This window comes from Hoplias malabaricus, unplaced genomic scaffold, assembly GCF_029633855.1.
Source record: "Hoplias malabaricus isolate fHopMal1 unplaced genomic scaffold, fHopMal1.hap1 scaffold_345, whole genome shotgun sequence".
NCBI classification, from domain to species: Eukaryota; Metazoa; Chordata; class Actinopteri; order Characiformes; family Erythrinidae; genus Hoplias; species Hoplias malabaricus.
In genome coordinates, this window is record NW_027100921.1 from 1 (window position 1) to 20000 (window position 20000).

At 42.7% G+C, this 20000-nt stretch overlaps 1 protein-coding gene across 1 annotated transcript in view; it reads right to left on the minus strand.

Annotated features, from left to right (window-relative positions):
* Positions 1 to 159: 159 nt before the first annotated feature.
* The window catches only part of LOC136682386 (transcription factor 4-like), a gene marked incomplete at its 3' end in the record, with an annotated part of 29843 nt that continues 10002 nt past the window's right edge, over positions 160 to 20000 (minus strand). The window contains 8 exon segments of the mRNA XM_066658867.1: positions 160 to 441; positions 539 to 582; positions 585 to 614; positions 2500 to 2578; positions 4438 to 4508; positions 6845 to 6980; positions 7222 to 7355; positions 7692 to 7797. Of these exon segments, the coding sequence (XP_066514964.1) occupies positions 160 to 441; positions 539 to 582; positions 585 to 614; positions 2500 to 2578; positions 4438 to 4508; positions 6845 to 6980; positions 7222 to 7355; positions 7692 to 7797 (882 nt within the window).

A 20000-nucleotide genomic window follows, 5' to 3' on the forward strand; every position in this document is an offset into this window, starting at 1 on the left:
ACACACTCTATCAGATTCTCTTCCCCTCCATCACTCCTTCATTCCCCACTGTGCCGCTCTACAGCAGCCTGGCCTTAACCACAAGCCCGAGGAAGACAAAGCAGGCCAGGGTTCGACCCCCAGCTCAGGTAAACTCCAAACACCTCACAGGAAGTGTACGTTAGGCATCACACGGACCCCTGACCCCAGCGGCTCGGAGGAGGCACGGCGAGTGAAAGAATGGGGTCCTACCATGAGCGAGTGTCTGTTGGAGGAGAGCAGGCCGGTCCCGTATCCGCTTCCGAGACTGCTCATGGCGCCGTTGTGCGAGTGGGACGGCGCGATGAGGTTGTGCAGCTCGGCGTGAGCGCCCGACATCGCCGTGGACGGACCCACCGCGTGCCTCTGCAGGACGTGGATCGCATCGTCCAGTCTCTCCAACCTGTCCTCTATACGACTCTGCTACAGAGAGAGAGATATCTCAGTAACAACGGAGCCACTCATTGGTTTAGTGACTGATTGATTGATTTGAGGGTCCATATAAATCAATGGAACTTACCAGCGAGTGCAGGGGGGCTTCATAGTTGGGGGATGACGCCCCTGACCATTTCTGGACCACACCGCCGAACTAGGAGCTGGAGGAGAAGAGAAAATCAGATCAGGACCCCACCCCCTCGGCAGTTATTCACCTTGATTATGCCTGCTCTTTCTCTGTCTCTTGTGTGTCTCTCTCTCTCTCTCTCTCTCTCTCTCTCTGTGTGTGTGTGTGTGTGTAGGTTATAGCTCTTAATGTTAGTGACAGGAGGATAAAAGCCTGTTCACACACTCCTGCTTGGCTGCGCCTGTGCTCCAAGATGAATGGGGTTTACACACACAACCCTGTTTTCATGCATTGCCAGGACTTGACATAGACTTCCATACATTTAGTTGAGAACCAAACTAACCATAAATAAGCCTAGCTTAATCTTTACTTCAGTACTAACCCTAAACTTAACCCTAAAACCAGTCTTTACCACAGCATTGATTACAACTTACATTTCCCACAAGGAACAAAAGACCTGTGTGAACAGGTTTAGGTCCTCACAATGTGACAAAAACCAGGCACACATTCACCGTGTCTGGCCAGCAGTTAAAAATCATTACTGCTTTATTACTTATGATTGTATTTCTCTTACACCTCTCTCTCTCTCTCTCTCTCTCTCTCTCCCTCTCCCTCTCCCTCTCTCTCCCTCTCCCTCTCCCTCTCTCTCCCTCTCCCTCTCTCTCTCTCTCTCTTTCATCACTGTCTTTCAAGTGCTTGATAGCCCGCCTCTTGTCGAGGGGCCTCTCGTTAAGGTAAACCTCATTAAGGTGTCCCTTTTTAAGGTGGATCTCATTAAGATGCAGACCACCGGCAGAAAATTACGCAGCCAATTAAGAAAGGGGACGAGAGTGCATTCATTCATCCCTCGCTTCCTTCCTCCATGGCCCTTCTCTCTCTCTCTCTCCCTCCATTCTCATCCCCTTCTTCTCATTATGTGTATTACACCTAATTATGTTGTTGTTATGGTCTTTTATTGTTTTGTTTTTTTTAATCAAGCCTCATTTCCCTATGCCAATTTGCATATAATTACATCCACAAACTGGAAAACGAATATAATATAAGAATATATATAGATTTACACCCATTTACGTATAGGTGCAGTTCATGAAGGGGTTAAAGTTCAGTGGCAGGGGGTCTGTACTGATACACGTCGTCTGATGTTTCATAGCATTTAACGAAGGCTTTGATGAATATTAATTAGCGGACGGAGACGAGCGGTCAGCCGGGCCTCGTTAGTAACGGTAACAGCCATGACGTCCGTCAGGTGAGGAGTGTTGCCGATGAATTCCGACCATTCCCACGTGCCGGAATTCAACCGGAATTAAAGCCAAATACGGAAGACCCTTCCTCTGTCCGTCTTCAGTCTGAGGCAACGGTAATTGGCAACGACCAGGAGGACACAACACCTGTGTGTGTATTTGTTTATGTGTGTGTGTGCGGTGTAGAGTGTGTTGCCGTGGGAACAGGTCGTTTTGGAGCCCTTCTCTCGACCTGATGAGTGGAGTTACAGGTTTTTGGCGCCGACTCCCGTTGGCCGCCATCTTGTTGGCACGACAAACTCTGAGATGGTGCAAACAGCTGTCACTCTCTCTCTCTCTCTCTCTCACACACACACACACTCTGCCCCCTCTCTTTTGCTCGCCCTCTCATCTATTTATCTTCATTTCATTCCTTTCCCTCTACTTTAGCTCTTTCTCTTCTTCCAGAATTTCTCTCTCTTTCTCAGCCCAGTCCAATCCTCTCTTTACTCTCATCTTTTCTTTCCTTTTCCACTTTTCCTCCTTCAATATTTCTTTTTTTTGTTTGATCTATGCTTTACATCTCTACCCTTCTCTTTATCTCTTATCAATCTATCTTTCTCATGCCCCCCCCCCACACACCCCCCTCGGGGGAGTACTGTGAATGTGCCTTTAAGGGCTGCTCTTCTCGTCTCTTACCTGTGAGCGAGGGAGGAGATCCCACTGGAGTGGAGGGGTTAGAGGAGAAGCTGTTGTTCGTGTGATCAGGGGAGTAGATCTGTAATGATAACACACACAGGCGTGACAAATGGGCACACACACACACACACACGGAGAGTGAGAGAGAGAGAGAAACGTGTCTAATCTAAGCATGCATATTAATGTTAAACATCTCCACTAAAGCCCCCTAAGGAGCTTTAATCCAGGAATTAGTGAGTCACTGAGGGTGTGTGTGTGAGTGTGTGTGTGCACAGTCCTGACTGAGCGCTCCATAATTCATTCATGAACATTTGATTCTGAGCATTAAAGAGCCCATATCATTGAAAAACTTTAGCTGCAGAACTGTTGGTGTGTGTGTGTGTTGTGAGTGTAAAGTGTTGTGATTCTGTGTTGAGCTGCTAGGGGGCAATGAGGGGTCAGAACTGAGATAAAATGGACGACAAAGTGTAAGCACATGTTAACCAAGCTGCAAAAGTGAGTCATTTTGAATTAAGATTTGTGATGTCACGAAACCTGACCCATTTAGATCTGCCTAATCCACCTTCAGCAGTTCAGCTTTTGTACTTGGGTGATGGAAAATACAATGCAGCCAATCAGAACAGACCTCATTTACATATAGTAGATAAGTCTTAAAAGTATAGGAACAAAAAGATAAGAATATGCTCTGCATATAATTTTTTGGATATTGTCTCTTTAATCCACAATGTTTTTTTTTCCTCTGTGTGTGTGTGTGTGTGTGTGTGTGTGTTTGTTCCCAGTATTTTTCTCCAAACTGCTGATCTTTTTTCTGAAGAGAACTGTGATTGTTTGACAGTACACTGACATAAACACCACCCGCCGCACACGTACCACACACTACACACAAACTAATTACCTCACCAGCGTTCTGCCCTTCGTAAGCAAAACTAAACACATATTTAATCACCTTTCAATTACCCAGCTCTCCACGGACGCACCCCAGAGAAATGCTAACCAGCCGTAAAGCGCCGGAACAAACAGAGACCCTCACTTTAAAGACCCCTTTCATAATGACAGGCGAACGCTAGCTGCTAATGTTAGCTAATGAGCTAAGAAGGCAAACTGATTAGCTCTGAGTGAAGAAATGTGAGGGGATACTGTAGCGCAAAACAGATTAGCGCTGGTAAGGCTACATTTCCCACAATCTAAAGCACTGTCAGAGATTTAAAAATATATATACCTGCTTAGTTTCTCTTGAATGGGATTTTAAAATAGCTAATATCACTCTCTACCAATGAAACTGATCAAAATAAATGTTAACAATTTAGATTTACATTTATCATATGTCCATTTGTTTTTAATCCTTGTCCCAGCAGGTTAGCGTGGCTAACAATGAATCCTAGCAGGTAATGCTAGTAAATAATATGGCTGGTAACAATCCCATTCAATGCAGTGAGAAAATAAAACACCATAGCTGTGGTCTACATATGATTTTGAATATAAATAATATTTATTTTGCATTCCAACAGAGCTACAGTGCTGTGCCAATTTCTTACGCATAACTTTTATATATTTATTTATTCATACTTACATACTCATATATTGTTTTTATTCTAATATTAGATTTGTTTGAGTAAATAATCTCTTTCAGTGCAGATAAATAGCTTTTTAAATCTCATTTTCTCAAGGAACTAAAATGTTTGCACAGCACTCTACATACATTTGTTGAGTTAACTTAGCTAGCATTAGCATGAAGGCAGGTTATTTGTCCTAGCCGCTTTCTCAAAGCAGTGTACCCTCTTTATTTCTCATAATTTACAGATCTATAAAGTTAGCTCCAACCTAGCAACCATTGTTATGAAAAAGTGCTTAAAAACACTCCCAGACCAACGCTGGCAAAAAGATCTGAAAGCATTGCGTGTTTTTATTAGCTTGGACAGTTGAGGCCTGCTTACTCACCGAAGCCAGGGCTTTTCCTAAAGCGTCCCCAGTCTGCGAGCTGCTTCCTGCTCCACTAGGCGCCCGGTTCGCTGCACAACAAACATAAGAAACACATTAGGATATTAAGCTTTTCACATTATCCCAGTAATACTTAACTAAGCCTATTTACATTGGATTAATTTACAGCAAATTTATTTCTAGGGTTAGTTTAACAGAAGGTAAATATTGGAGTGTTTACCGAGTCACAGACTGTGTATTCGGATGGTACTAAAATCACAGAGAAACGTTGACAGAATGTTAAACTAATCATGTCACAGTGTTACTGTAGTGCCCTGCCCTGCCCTCTGTGAGTTGTTCCTTGCCCATTGCTTATGACAGTCTCCAGTGTTCTCCACCAGATGGGGAATTTATGCCCAACAGACAACTTACCCTGTATTTCCTCTATCAACACACACACACACACACAAACACACGCTTGTGTGCAGCTCTCTGCCTTCAAGCTGAAACCTGACCTCATTCCTCCAACTCCTTAAGCTCCGATACAACTTATACATACACATGTTCACTCAATCTCTCTCGCTCTCTTGTTCTTTACTCATTACGTTCTCTATCCTTCTTTTCGCATTCTCTCTCCTCTCTCCTTCAATCTTTCTACCCTCAAATCACTCCGTCCTCTTTCTCTGGCCAACGGGTGGAAATACAAAGTATTTGAAATTGAAGGCAGGGGTGGGAGGTGGGGGTGGGGGAGTGGGGGGTAGTATTTCTAATAAAGTGTCCAGAACGTCTGAGGCTGATCTCCTATGGACTTTCAAATAAAAACAGTAATAACTCAGAAACAAACACTGTGAACTCCTGCAGCGAGAGCCAGTGCAGCACTTCAGGAACCACTTTACTGTCTATTATTTCAGTGTGCTTCGGTTCAAGAGTGAAATTGCTCAAGAATGCAGCGATATCTTTTACAAAAATAAACAGACACAAAGAAGCAGCCTGTTTTGTATCGCGGGATTATTTATTTATTTAGAGGAACCGGACGACGGCTCGTAGCATATGGAGACGTCTGCAAGGAGGAGAAAATAAAGCAGATAAGGAATGAAACAAACGTTCCCAACAAACTCAAAAAAGACACGTTCATTTTTATTTTCGTTCTCAATTTCATAAATGGTCTTAGAGATTTATGCCAACCCTTATGTCCCATCTCCTTCTAATAAATGAATTCGAGCCCAGGGCTGTGGACTGTTTTCATGGCCAGATGCCATCAAATCCTCACAGAAATGGTCCAACATCTGTTGTAAACACCGTTTCCTTATTTAAGTCTCCTCGAACCTTGCTTTGGATTAAAAGGCAGCGTGTCTGATTTATTTCAGCATATCCCTCATTTGCATACAAACATTATTCATCCCTTCCTATTTAATACCTTCTATCACTCCATCTTATCCAATCTGATCAGATTATTTATCAGACAGCTCAAGGTGAAAGGAGAGCATTAAAATGAGGATGAACCCGCAGCTAAAGTGCGACGGTGAGGTTCAGTCTGATATCAGGCTAAAAATCTGAGCTATAGTCAGTTGGAAAACATAAAAACACTTTTTAAACCCAAACTAGCTAGTTTGCTAATTTAGGAGCTACGAGGCTAAGACGAAGCTAACAAGTAACGGAAGCCTATAGCCTACAAATTAGTTGCTCAGTAATCTCTAACAGACTTCATTATGAGGCTTTTCATTATTTATCACACTTTAAATATAACCATTATCACATAATCATCTATAAACATGGACTAAAGTGTAGTGTAGCATGTAGCTGGAAGCATTAGCGTTAGCCATATGTCTTAATTAGCAGAGGATAAGATTTCATCACTGAGCAAACGTCAGAGACCCACACTACATTTACGTCACTCTCATTCCTAACAGTTTGAACTGGAATGGTGGTCTTTGACTTTGAACATCATCGCTGTCAAATGAAAAACATGTATCTCCCAAAACAGCAACTTTACAGTTGAAATCAACGTAAGTAATTTTTGAGTATTTCTACTGGTCCAATCTCCATGAAATATTCACACAATGCGAAGAACCGCTCATTCATTCGTTCACTATCTGTAAGCATTTATCCAGTTCAGAGTCGCGGTGAGTCCGGAGCCTACCCGCAATCACTGGGCGCAAGGCAGGAACTCACCCTGGAGGGGGCGCCAGTCCTTCACAGGGCGACACACACTCACACATTCACTCACTACAGACATTTCTGAGTCGCCAATCCACCTACCAACGTGTGTTTTTGGACTTTGTGAGGAAACCAGAGCACTGATCAGCTATAATTATACAAACTCAATGCTGTCAAACTTCCCATGATGTGAGTTAATGACAGAAGACTTCTTAGATCTGAATCCCGCCCAAACAGAACCAAGGACAAACACAGGCGTGTTCATACTGACCCATAACGCTGTCCGTTCCATTCGTGGTGGCCGTGCAGGATGCGGTGCTGTAGTGATTCGTCGCGCTGTTGCGATGGAAAGTGGACATCGGTGGAAGACTGGGATTGATCTCCGCCGAGGAGTGTGAGGGGTAACTCTGTGAACAAATAATGATGGATGCTGTAGAATCCTTAAAAACAAGGTTTATGCTTCTGAAATCACGTCTCCTGTATGTTTTAGTATTCAGTATTTTACAATAAATAATAAACCAAAGCTCACAAGTAATTTTGGATACAACATTATAAGATTATCCCCAAGAAATGAACAAATCAATAGTTACAATAACGAATAATGAACAGACATGACTACTGATTTAGTGAGGCACAAAAAAGGCTCACGAGTCTCTCGTGCGGGTGCAGGCCACAATAACTGCTGCTTTGAGGGCCGTGTGAGGAATTTCCCAGCATGCCGCTGTAGCTGGGCTGGTTCATGCCACTGGAGGAACTCCATGGATCCGTACTGTGGTGACCATCTGAGACAGGGAGAGAGAGAGAGAGAGAGAGAGAGAGAGAGAGAGAGAAAGAGAGAGAGAGAGAGAGAGAGAAAGAGAGAGAGAGAGAGAGAGAGAGAGAGAGAGAGAGAAAGAGAGAGAGAGAGAGAGATTTGTTTCACCATGTGTTTTATCTCATTTAAGGACCTACTGTGCTTAATGAGCATAAGACTACATTTCCCACAATCCAACAGTCAGGAAACGGGTATACCAACTCAAGCATGGCTCTAATATGTTTTGGTTGTGGTTAATATTGTGTGATGTTATATTTTTGTAGTAGCATCCTCCTGTGTGTGTGTGTGTGTGTGTGTGTGTTACCTGGCATAAAGAAGGAGCTGGGGAAGCTGCCGCTGGGGGCTTTTGAGGACGGGTAACCCGGCGAGTCCCGGTTATAATCGGCAGTGCTGGCAGGCGGCGCATACACCTGTGAAACACAGATACAGGAGACTCAGGACAACGGACTACAAATCCCAGAATGCAATCACAGCCAGAGACTACGAATGCCAGAATGTAACCATAGAGGCCATGGGACAGCGCCCTCCAGAATTCAACAGTCAAAGCTAGAGACTACAAATCCCAGAATGCAATGATTGCCGGATGACTACATGATAATCCGGTGTACACAAGACACTCACTTCAGGAGGTGGAAAATAAAAAAATAATGAATGAGAAAAATAGGTACGATTTATATTTAATTATTTTGCTCCTGGGGCTGCACCTGGTTTTATTCGTTTTTACAGCACACTCCTGTTATTGGGGAGGGTGGGGGTTCCATAGTGCAGTTTCTGCAGTGCTGAGCCCTGAGTAGTAAGGACGGGCTCTCTGCTCTCCTTATTACAGCTCCGTGGTCCATCACCATTACTTTGATGCACCACTGGGATCTCACAGTCGACTCCAAAACTTGATTTAAAAGCACTGTCTTCAAATTTATTAGTGTGGACAAGGCTTAGATGTGGTATTTGGATGCTGTAGCTTTGAAATGAACACACACACACACACACACACACACACGTCTTTGTCCCTCTTAATTGGAAAGGAAGAGGCGCTCTTTTGACCAGCGAGCGTCTGGTCAGTATCATGACTTCTATTTCCAGCGTAGGCATGACATCATTCCCTCCACACAAACACACACACACACACACACACACACACACACACACACACACACATCTGGTAGAAGGGCTTGGCACGCAAGGCCTCCACAGGGAGCAGTTAGAGCAGAGTGAGTAACAGACAGGTTCCAGAATCCGCAGGAGCTCGAGGCTAACGTTGCTAACAGGTAATGGAAGTCTATGGACGCTAATTAGCAACAGTGTAACTAAAGGAGATTTAACACACTGGGGATGAGAGGGTTAAGACAGGGTTCATTACTCTGTGTGTGTGTGTGTTTGATGTTCTGCTATTGTCTTTATAGTAGATGGCATGTATACACTTAACAGGGAGAGAGAGAGAGAGAGAGAGAGAGAGAGAGAGAGAGAGAGAGAGAGAGAGAGAGAGAGAGAATAACAACAAAGAAAAAGAGAAAGGACTCAGACGCTAATAGACAGACAGAGAGATAAAAAGACTGACATAAAGAAATGAAATATGAAGAGAGAGAGAGAGAGAATCCGGAAGGAAGTCCCACCCCTAACCCTGGACTTCATTCTATCAACCTGCGATTGCTGTAATGTTCCCCAGATGGAGGAGCGCAACACAGGCATGCAGCCCCCAGGCCTGCTCTCCCCATCACACACTAATGTATTCCACATGATCCAGAGCTCTCTCTCTCTCTCTCTCTCTCTCTCTCTCTCTCTCTCTCTCTCTCTCTCTCTCTCTCTCTCTCTCTCTCTCACACACACACACACACACACACACACACACAATCGGACAAACGCACATTCACCCACAAATGAGGAGTGTGCACAAAAAGAAAACACGAATGCATGCACATCTATGCAATTACAGACATATTACTCTCTCTCTCTCTCTCTTGCTCTCGCTCTCTCAAACACACACAAACATACACACACACACACACACACACACACACACACACACACACACACACACACACACTCACACACACACACAGGCGGACTCCCCGAGGACTCGTGGCTTCCTGTGGCTTGATTAGAGCGCACCACGCGAGGACAAGTGCCTCCCTCCGCAGCACTGCACCTGTGACTCTGAGCCTGTGTGTGTGTGTGTGTGTATCAGAGGGGGGTTGAGGAGAACACCAGGGCAGATGTCAATATAGTCAGGAAGCACATTTCACACACAGCTATTGCAGTGAGGGGGCGAGCATATGCGTGCATGCACCCACCCACCCACACACACACACACACACACACACACACACACACACACACACACACACACACACACACACACACACTATTCCCAAATTCCAGGACAAAGTCCCTGTTACTACACTTGATTACAGATGAAAGGTTGGCCATAGTGTGTGTGTGTGTGTGTAGCGACTTTAAGGCCCTTTTATACATGTGGTCAGTTATAAATACTCTATGCTGTATGTGTGCAGCGCCATGGCAGAATCACTCACTGCTTTATCTCTCACACTCTCTCCATCACCGCTGTGTGTGTGTGTGTGTGTGTGTGTGAAAATATTGACTGTAGACTCCAGTGGCAGCAATAAATACCTGTAAATACCTAAATCTCTCTCTTGCTCTTAAAATATATATATAGCAGTGTAGAGGATCGCACTGGGGTTAGAAACCTAAACAGACACAGTATTCATGACTGAACGCATTGTATAGCACCCCCTTGTGGATCAACTCCTAACCATGAAAGAGCATGTGAGAAATAGCACCCTTAAAGTAACAATATGTAACATTTTTACTTTAAAATTACAGCTTCAAAATCATTGTGGGGCTCCTCTGAGCTGTAACATGGAGAACAGAGCCTCTGTTTCCGCTTCTCTGGGTTCAGCACTGCAGAAACAACTCTATGTACGTTTTGGAGGGGGGTAGGAAAGCCACCGTGGTTAACTGACTTCACTGGACACACCACCTTCTGAATTCAGTTTTGATTATTGTGACAAGTGTTTAACACACTTTCATGTATGGAGGGAAAACACAGACACACACACACACACACACACACAAACATGCTTGCCCCATATGATGAAAGGCATAGCTAACTCATAAACTCACACAGCTTTACTGCTCTATGTTCTACTGCCAAGTAATTTTGGAGGGGGAGAGAGAGAGAGAGAGAGAGAGAGAGAGAGAGAGAGAGAGAGAGAGAGAGAGAGAGAAGAGAGAGAAAGAGAGAGAGAGAGAGAGAGAGAGAGATTGAGAATGAATTCCTTTAGTGATTAGATTTAAGGTCACGTTAAGTCTAAGGTCATTTTACCCAATGCCATGCTTGACGTAGCTTGTATTCACAACAGAACAGTGGAAGAGTAGAACCTTGGAACAGTGGAACCGTGTTCTCTGGAGGGACAGCACTCTTCTCAATAACTTTGGGATCAGTTGGAGTGGTGTTTTTGTCCCAGAACTAATCCTCTAACATCAGAAGTATCAGACTAGCCACTATTTTGAGTGTTTGGATAAACATGCTAATATATGTTCATAAACATTACACACAGGCCTTTTATAACACTGTATTGTTATGGATTAAATGTCCTACGTCCTTCTTATACACTCTTTAAAAATGGTTCTGCGAATAACACCATGCAAAGAACCACGGAGGCAAACAAATCCCTCCATATAGGGATCATGGTTCTAAAGAGAACCGATGCTTTTAACAGTTCTTTGGGAGTCAAATCTACATTTCCTTTGACTTTATGTTCACCGTGAACAGAGACCCAGCTCAGCAGGACTGCCGTGGAATGAAAACCCTCTTCCCCATAGTCACGAGACACAGAGGCAGATACTGCGGTGTGCTCTTTGTGCCAAGTGTACAGTGATATCTCTAAACAGTGAGCAGACACTTCAAGTAAACTTTAGTTGAGTTTAGTGTAGTGATGAAGAGTCGAGTCCCTGAATTGATTCTTTGAACATCTGCGAGTCACTCGTATCAACGGTTGGAGTTGAATCACTCTCGGTTTTTTCCTTCCATAATTCTGGATGTTAAATATAACATAACTTTAAGCAACTGTTTATGAAATTATTTATTATTTATTTAGGATATTATTTATTATTATTATTTAATTAGGATAAACTAGATTAAAATGTTTTTTTAACAATAATTAAAGAACTAAAATGAGACTTCAGTGATCCCTCGTTTTTCGCGAGGAATGCGTTTCAAGGCCATCCACGAAAAACGAATTTCCGTGAAGTAGAGGAAAGATATTTTTTTATGTATTTAATGAGTATTTGGACTTTTAAACCCCTCCCTGTTACTGTTAACACCCCACCCTTTGCATTAAACAGTGGTTCTATAATGTTTTTCAGCTGGAGCTACATGTGATATCCTACCATTTTCTTTAATAGAGTCATTCCTAAGCTGTGATTTAGCGTCAGTAAATTTCACTCGGATGTGGACATGAACAACACATGTACTGTACGTAAGAAACACTTGTAAATTATATATTTAGTCACCTACAGCCCCAGTCTAATACATGGAAATAATAAAAAAATACTTTTAATTTACACACCATAAGAAAATGATATTTTTAGGCGATGTAGCGCCCATAAGCCCCCGTGAAAAAACTCACGAAGTAGTGAATCCTCGAAAGATGAACCACGAAGTAGCGAGGGATTACTGTAAACTACTACACATTTCTGTCAAAAAACTAAAACTAAACCAAAATCAGTTGCCGAAAGGAACTCTGGGATTTGTGAGTTTTGCTTTGGTCAACGTTGTCACATCCCAAAGTTTCGAAATGTTCAAGATGACCATCTTGGCCTTTGTAGTGGATTAAAGAGTTAGAGAGCAAGACGGAGAGTGGGAGCAAAGGAGGGAGGGAGGGGGGAGGAAGCCGCAGCTGTCTGTCCCGGACACGGCAGGCGAAAAGGAGCCCAATTTGAGCTTGTTTACACGGCTGCCTGCAAATGAATTCAAGATGGTGGAGGAGCGGAGGGAACAGGGAGCCCAGGCCAATCGCATCCTGATCAAAGGCATTCTACTCAGCAATTTTCAGCTTTTAATTGACCATGGCTTCGATAAAAACGAGGCCTCGTAGCTGGAAAACCCTGGCGTGTGTGTGTCGTGTACGAGGAATGCTAGGACAGCTAACACATGCTAACATTTGCAAGCAAGTAAACAATGAATACACTGGCAGAATTCAAGGACAAGCTAAAGTTGAAAAATGCTAACAGCTTGTCAGAAACTTGTGAAAAAGTGCTGAAATGTAGAGGAAACTTGTGTTAGCATGCTAGCTAACGTGCCACATTCCACTGTTGGGAAGGTTTTCACTCCAACTGTCCGCCTCTGGTTTGCTAATTTTAGACCACTTTCCAACAAACCTCCCAGGTTTAAGATGAAAGAGCAGACGGGATTTGGAACGTCTGGCTAATCAAAGCCAGGATATAAGCTTTTTCTCATTAGCAAAGCTAGCGAAATCCAGCTTTTCCTCTGAGAATCTCTGTTCTGAAAGTGTCTGGCAAATCAACTCAACATTTAAACTATTATCTCTACTTAGTTAACAACAGGTTGTTGGGAAATTCATTCAAGGACACTGGCCTCAGTTAACAATGATCTAGAACTTCCTGAACATGTTCTCATATCTAGCACTCTGTATGTGTTCCACATACCCAGCTTCTCTAATCATGGTTCTATTTCAGACTCTTTGTTCCTCTCAGAGTTTCTTTCTCATGCTTTTAAGGAGTTTCTTGGTACCTTTCCGTTGTTAATTCTCATCATCTTTCGGTTTGAGACTTGGTTCTTGTTTTGACTTTTGGTTCTTCTTCATATAGACATGGAAGTTGCTTTTCGAGACTTCCCAGTAAACAAGGAACGTCCCTGGACGTTCAAAATAGGTCTAAAAGTAGTCTGTCCATCAAGGGCATATTTTAAAGATCAATGGATGTCCAAAATCCATCTTAATAAGTTAGTTAAGTGGTGACCAATCGATAACGTCAGTGGACGTCCAAAATGAGTTTTATACAAATAATTTATTTCGAGACCAATTAATAACGTCAATGGACGTCCAAAATACGTCTAATAGTCGTCTTTTCAATGTCTGTGTTTGGACGTCTTTTCAACTTTCATTTTCAACCTTAAGAGAACATTGATTAGACGGCAGTCATTACGTTATTTCAACGTTGAATCAACGGCTAATTGTTTACTGGGTTGATTCTTCTCATTGGGTCCTTCTCATGACTTCAGGGAGTTTTACCTTTGAGCCTTTGTTCCTCTCGGTGGATGTGAGAAGGTTCTCATTTTGAGTCTTGGTACCTTTCAGTTGTTAATTACAATGATTTTGGGAATTCATTCTGTGAATTGAGTCTTTCTGAGTCTTGATTCCTCTCACGGGTTCCTTCTCATGACCCTAGAGAGTGGTACGTTTTGACTCCATGTACCTTTTTTTTAGTGATTCTCAGTGAATCTTACTTTTGAGTCTTGGTTCCTCTCAGTGGAATGGTGCTCTCTCTTGGAGAGGTTCTTCTGTTGAGCCTTGGTTCTTCTCATGAACCTACATAACTTTACTTTTCAGTCATTAGTACTCACTGGTTACTCCTTGTTTGCCCCTGACTCTGAAACTGGTTTTTCCTCATGACCTCACAGGAGTTACCTTTGGATCTTGATTCTTCTCAGAGGTCCCTCCGCATGATCTTATGGAAGTGTTTCTTCCTCACAGTTTGACAGCTGCCTGTTTGAGTCTTGGCTTTGGTTTTGTGTTGTTCGCTTCATGACTATTTTCACTGTGATCTCAAGAAGTTTGTCTGTTGGAGAACGTCTTTTGGAGACAAATCGACAGTTTACATTTACACAAAGACTTCTTAGAGTTTTAAGTCAATCTGAACATCGGAAAATACAGTCTAATGCTATGCCCTGTCTGCACATACATCTGCGTGTGCGAGAGTGCACGTGTTGCCATGGCTACGGCCATAGGAACTCTGGGTAACTGCAGAGCTCTTCGGGTTTAACAGGTCTGCAGCACAGATGGTGCTGAGGAAGGGAAAAAAAAAAGTGCTGCTTTACCAAGCCTTTAAAGACTCGACGCTGCCTGCTTTCTTCCTCTCCTCTCTCTCTTTCTCCTTCTCCATCCCTCCATCCATCCCTCGCTTTCTATTTCTCCTCCCCCTCCATCCCTCGCTTCCTTTAGTCTTTTGTTCCACTGCCTTGGTGAGGTGCCAGGTAAGCAAAGTGCTTGTTCTTTTGTTTTTCATTTACTTATTTCCTTTTTTTTTTAAAGGGAGAAAACAGAACCGAAGGGGCCAGCGACTTTAAGCCACAATGAGACGACTGCCGCCACCTCTGGGAGAAAACAACAGAACGTGCTTCTTGTAAGACATTGTCACCGATCTCTCCGTCTTCCCTTTTCAGATCAGAAACCGGATTACCAGCTGAGCTCTGACACACCTCCTCTTTCCTTTCATTCTTTTATTCCCTCCGTCCCACATGTGTCGGAAAATGGATCTGCGCTGTCACCATTGTTGTCTTAACAGATTTATCCTGTGCTTGATTATAGCTGTGCCACCGGTGGCGCCCACTAGTGGAAAGCATGGGTAAGAAACATCCCTACGGGCCACTGGCTGTCGCCGGGAGTGACATTGTTAGAAACACAGAAAACCCTGAGCTGGATCTGTCGTTGGTGGCAGCTCTTATATCAAAACCCTGAAGACAAAGCAGGACTCTTCATACACAGAAAACGTTACAGTGCAATAAAACACGGATCTGTCCATCATTTCCCCAGCTTTAGAAACCATTCATATGAATCAAAAAGCTTATATCCGAATGCTCTGTAAAGTCCATATGATCTAGTTGATCATGTGACACAAAATACACAACAAAACGTGGAGTGGCCAACATGGCTTTAGCCGTTTTATTTTAAATTGCTCTGTAATGTTTTTCTGATCCTCGGGATCACCGTGACAGATCGCATTACACCACAGGAAGTGTAGGGGGCGATAGAAATTCTGTTCTTTCCCTGGATCCAGATTCCAGGCCACAATTTTAAAATCCTGGCCTGGAACCTAGGTCTTGATTGCTCTTGACTGTTCAAATACTACATGTAGTCGATCTGACAGAGTGCAATACACAGCAGGAAGTGTAGGGGGCGACATAGTTCTATGAAAGTGTCTCTAAATATTGCTCTAAAATGCTGTATTATTTTGGTTGCTTGTTGTACCACAGAATAAGACTACGTTGTGATGACTGTGGAGGTAATAAATGGGAGGGATCAATTATTAATTAAAGGAACACAAGGAAAGCGGTTTCCTAACCCCCCTCAAAGGTTACATAGTGCAGTTTCTGCAGTGCTGAGCCCACAGTATCAGTGACCGAGGCCCTATTCACCATACTGCAGCTCAGCGAAGCATCATAATGATTTTGAAGCTGGAGTTTTAAGGTAGAACTATTACACGGTGTTACTTTAAGATTAATAATCGTAGACATAACCATCACCTACAGGTCTCCAAAGAGTCAGTGGCAGCATTTTCATACGCTACAAACGTTTCTGGAGACCATTTTGTCTGTGGTCCATCTCTCAGCTCGTCCAGGCAACTTGACCTAAAGCACGTTCAAACCCACCTCTTAAGTCCACAACCCTGCATTACCATGAGTGGAGATTGCTTTAGTCGTAATGTAGACTCATGTGTGTGTGTGTGTGTGTGAGAGAGAGCGAGAGAAAGAGAGATACTCGGGCAGGTTATGATTGCCAGGCTCCGCATGCGGTCCGTAGCAGGAGGTGTTATTGATCTTTCTGACGGCTGGAAATCTCCGCTGGGCCTGAAGAACACACTCAATTTCCCTCTCGTGGAAAAACGCCGCTGCCACCACCAGCCGTCCTTTCCTCCACAACACTCATTTCAATGAGAGAGAAAGAGAGAGAGAGAGGGATATTCTGCCCATCGCTCCCTGCATTAAAGTGGCCAGTCCTGGCCCGATCCCTCCATACCCTAATGCATTCATTATGGTTCCTCAAAGCAAAAAGATGAACAGCGGAATAGATCCCCAGCCTATGGCCAAAGGAGGAAGAGAGAGGGACCTCCATCTTCATTTCTCCATCTCTGCCTCCACCTACACCTCCATTCCATTTCCACCTGCACCAACATCTCCGCCTCAGCTCCCTCCTGTCACAACAAACCTGCATCACCTTAAGGAGCCTGTTATGGAATTAAATATAGATTTGTCTTTGAAAAAAAGCAAATGTTACAGATAACATTGGAGTCTCAAACTCCATCTGTGTCTCCACAAGTGCTTTGACTTCAATTTCCATATTTCCAATTTCAGTTCCACCTCCACCTCCATTTACAGCTCTGCTTCTATTTATATTTCTGTCTCAATTTCCGGTTATACCTCCAAGTCTCCACCTACATGTCATTTACCCTTAATCACACACACACACACACACACACACTATACCAAAACTGTATTGTTATAAAGATAAAACAAACGTGCATCATCATAAATTGTTTTGCATGGAAATAATAATAGGCTGTGTCCCAATTCTGTGTTAAACATTCAAAATATACAGAATATATGTGAATTTTACAGTAAAATAGTGGCAGCAGAGTTCCCAGGCATTTACCGTATTTTTACAGGAACACTGCTGTATTTCAAATTTACAGCATATTACTGTAATTGAATAATACAATAATTTACTGTAAATACTGTAACAGATTTGCTGTAAATTTACAGCAATTTTTTACAGTGTATGTACTAAGCTTAATAATATACATTAGTCAGGTTAGTACACAAAATATTAACACACTACACTGTTTCTCACTAACAGGATGTGGCAAATATGGCAAAGCTGCGGCTGTAACTGTAAATGCGGCTGCCATTTTTATATCACCCTCCACACAGTGTAGTGCGCAGTGTATGTCAAAAATTAACAGCTTCTGCACTAAAATAGATAATAAAACCACTTATATTCCATATAAGCTTCACGTCCCTACGTCTAACATGTAGTGCACTCATTCATTCATTATCTGTAACCCTTATCCAGTTCAGGGTCGCGGTGGGTCCAGAGCCTACCTGGAATCATTGGGCGCAAGACATGAATACACCCTGAAGGGGGCGCCAGTCCTTATGTAGTGCACTGAGGGTAGTAATATTAGGTGCAGTGCACTTTGTAGGGAGTAGGGCACTATTTGGGACAGAGAATATTTTCCAAACATTAGAAGCTCCTTCCTTTCAGTTTTCTGTTGCATTGTGGGATATCAGTGTCCATCATCGCTACCCTCAACATTCACCTGGTTTGAAGCGTACAGTGTGGGTTTTTAATGCGCTCACCTTTCACACACTACACACTCAAACACTAGAGTTAGTATTAGATACAGAATGGGGATACAGCTACAGTGTCAACTTTCTATCTATTTTTCTGGAAATATAAAATAAATACACAAACAGAAACGACACTGAAATTACTTTGGGGGGGGGGGGGGGGGGGGGTGTCTCATCACACTGTTTTCATTAGTCGTTTCTACTTCTGTTTTTCCTTCTTCTGAAAAAATACGACCGCAAACCGTAATGATTTGGAGGCCTCCTAGGTTTCAGAAGCAGATGAGAGCTGGGGATGATGAGGACGGGTAGAAACTAGAGAGGGATGTGCAAACAAACGAGAGAGAGAAAAAACAACCCGGGTTTGTTGTCGTCCTCTCGGCGAGGGCCGGGTCGAGGAGGTAATTCTCCGTCGTGTCAGATCAGACAGAGTGTAATATCTGTGAAGGAGTCGACACGGGAGGGAAAAAAAGGGGAGTGCATTAGAGGAGAGGGCGGTAATTAAAGGATGAAAAAGCAGGTATATTTCCACAGGTGACAGATTTTTTTATTTATTATTTTTCTTTGCGCTGCAGCCTTTTTTTATTATTCCCTCTGCCTTTCAGGTGCGCACATTTTTGGCAAGTGCGCCCGCTCGCTCTCCTCCTCTGGTTTAATCTAATTACTGCCATATGTCTGAGGCTGCCACACTCGCTTACTATCCGCTCGCTTTACACACACACACACACACACACACACACACACACACACACACACACACACACACACACACACACACACACACACACACACACGTGAAGTTTGGGCATTCTTGCACAAATCACATTTCATTTTGGAAGAATAACAATCACATCCTTATACAGCGTTGTGAATTTTAATGGAATTTTATGTTTTATTTACGTTATTAAAAAAAATGGAGAATAATTAAAAATGTAAATAAAAATGAAAAAAAATATGGCATCCAGAGGATGAACTTTATACAAATGCAACTCTCTCTCTCTCTCTCTCTCTCACACACACACACACACACACACATTGTTGCTATTCTGTATAAATGCATCGCAAAACTGTAAAATATAAAACGAATACGTACTTTAAACCTGTAATTCCATACAAACCTACTGTTCTCATTTAAATACTCATTTAAATATTTAAATAACACTATGCACTTATTTATTCAATTCATGAAGAATATGGGGACAATATGGGGACGCTTTTGAAACCTGAGGCATTTTACAATTAAACATATGATGTGAAATACAATCAAATCTAGATCTAATTAAGCTTTATTCCAAATATGTTTTAATATTTAAACACTGTTACATTGTTATATTTTCATTCCGTTTATTAAACAAGTTTGATTTGATTTGGGACTGTGTTTAATTTTAGATATTACTTTCACATAAAATAATATTTAATATTTTTATTGTTCAACATTTGAATGAAATATGAAAAAAAATGGTGTGGATTTTTGGAAATAAATTCAATATTAATTCACTACGATGGGTCACAGCGCTACGTTTTATTCGAACTGGACGTTAACGTTATTATAAATATTGCGGTAAACACGGGTCCAGTGTGCGTCCGGCTTTTAATCTCTACCCAGCCGCCGTGTGCCGCTGACCCACAGGAAGTGCTGGGAGAGAAACAGGCAGCAAAATGGCTGCCATCCAAGCCCGTCGCCATGGTGATGTTCCGAAGGCCCTTTCACGAGGGGGGCAAATGGGATTTCTGTAATGTGATTGGTCGGGAGGGCTAACGAGCTGGTCACATGGTCAGACAACAAAAACAAATAAGAACCCCCCCACCACCACCACCACCACCACCACCCACTAAAAAACAACAATAACAACAACAAAACAAAAGGGATGCTGCCTTGTAATTGGCTGGGACACCACAGGATGTTTCTGATGATGTCACAAAATTGGATTTAAAGAGCCTCTGAGGTGATGATGTGGCGTTAGCCGTAGGGTCATACAGGGTCAAGATTAACCCTAGTCCTGGACCATACAGCGCTCTGTTTCACTCAAATGTACTAAGCACTAGGTTTAAGCCGTGGCAAAAGTATATTTAGGGACAATGATGAATAACAAGATCAGGCCTGTCAGGTTTTTAAGACTGGACTGTGGTGAGATGTACATTTACCCCCAAAAAAACAAACAAAAACAAAAAAACTGTAAATATTGTAAAAAACACTGTAAATTGTTTTTTTTTTTGGTTATTTTTTCTTTTTTTTTGTGTATCCATTCAAATTAATCATGGACTGGTAACCGAGTTAATGTTTACTCAGAC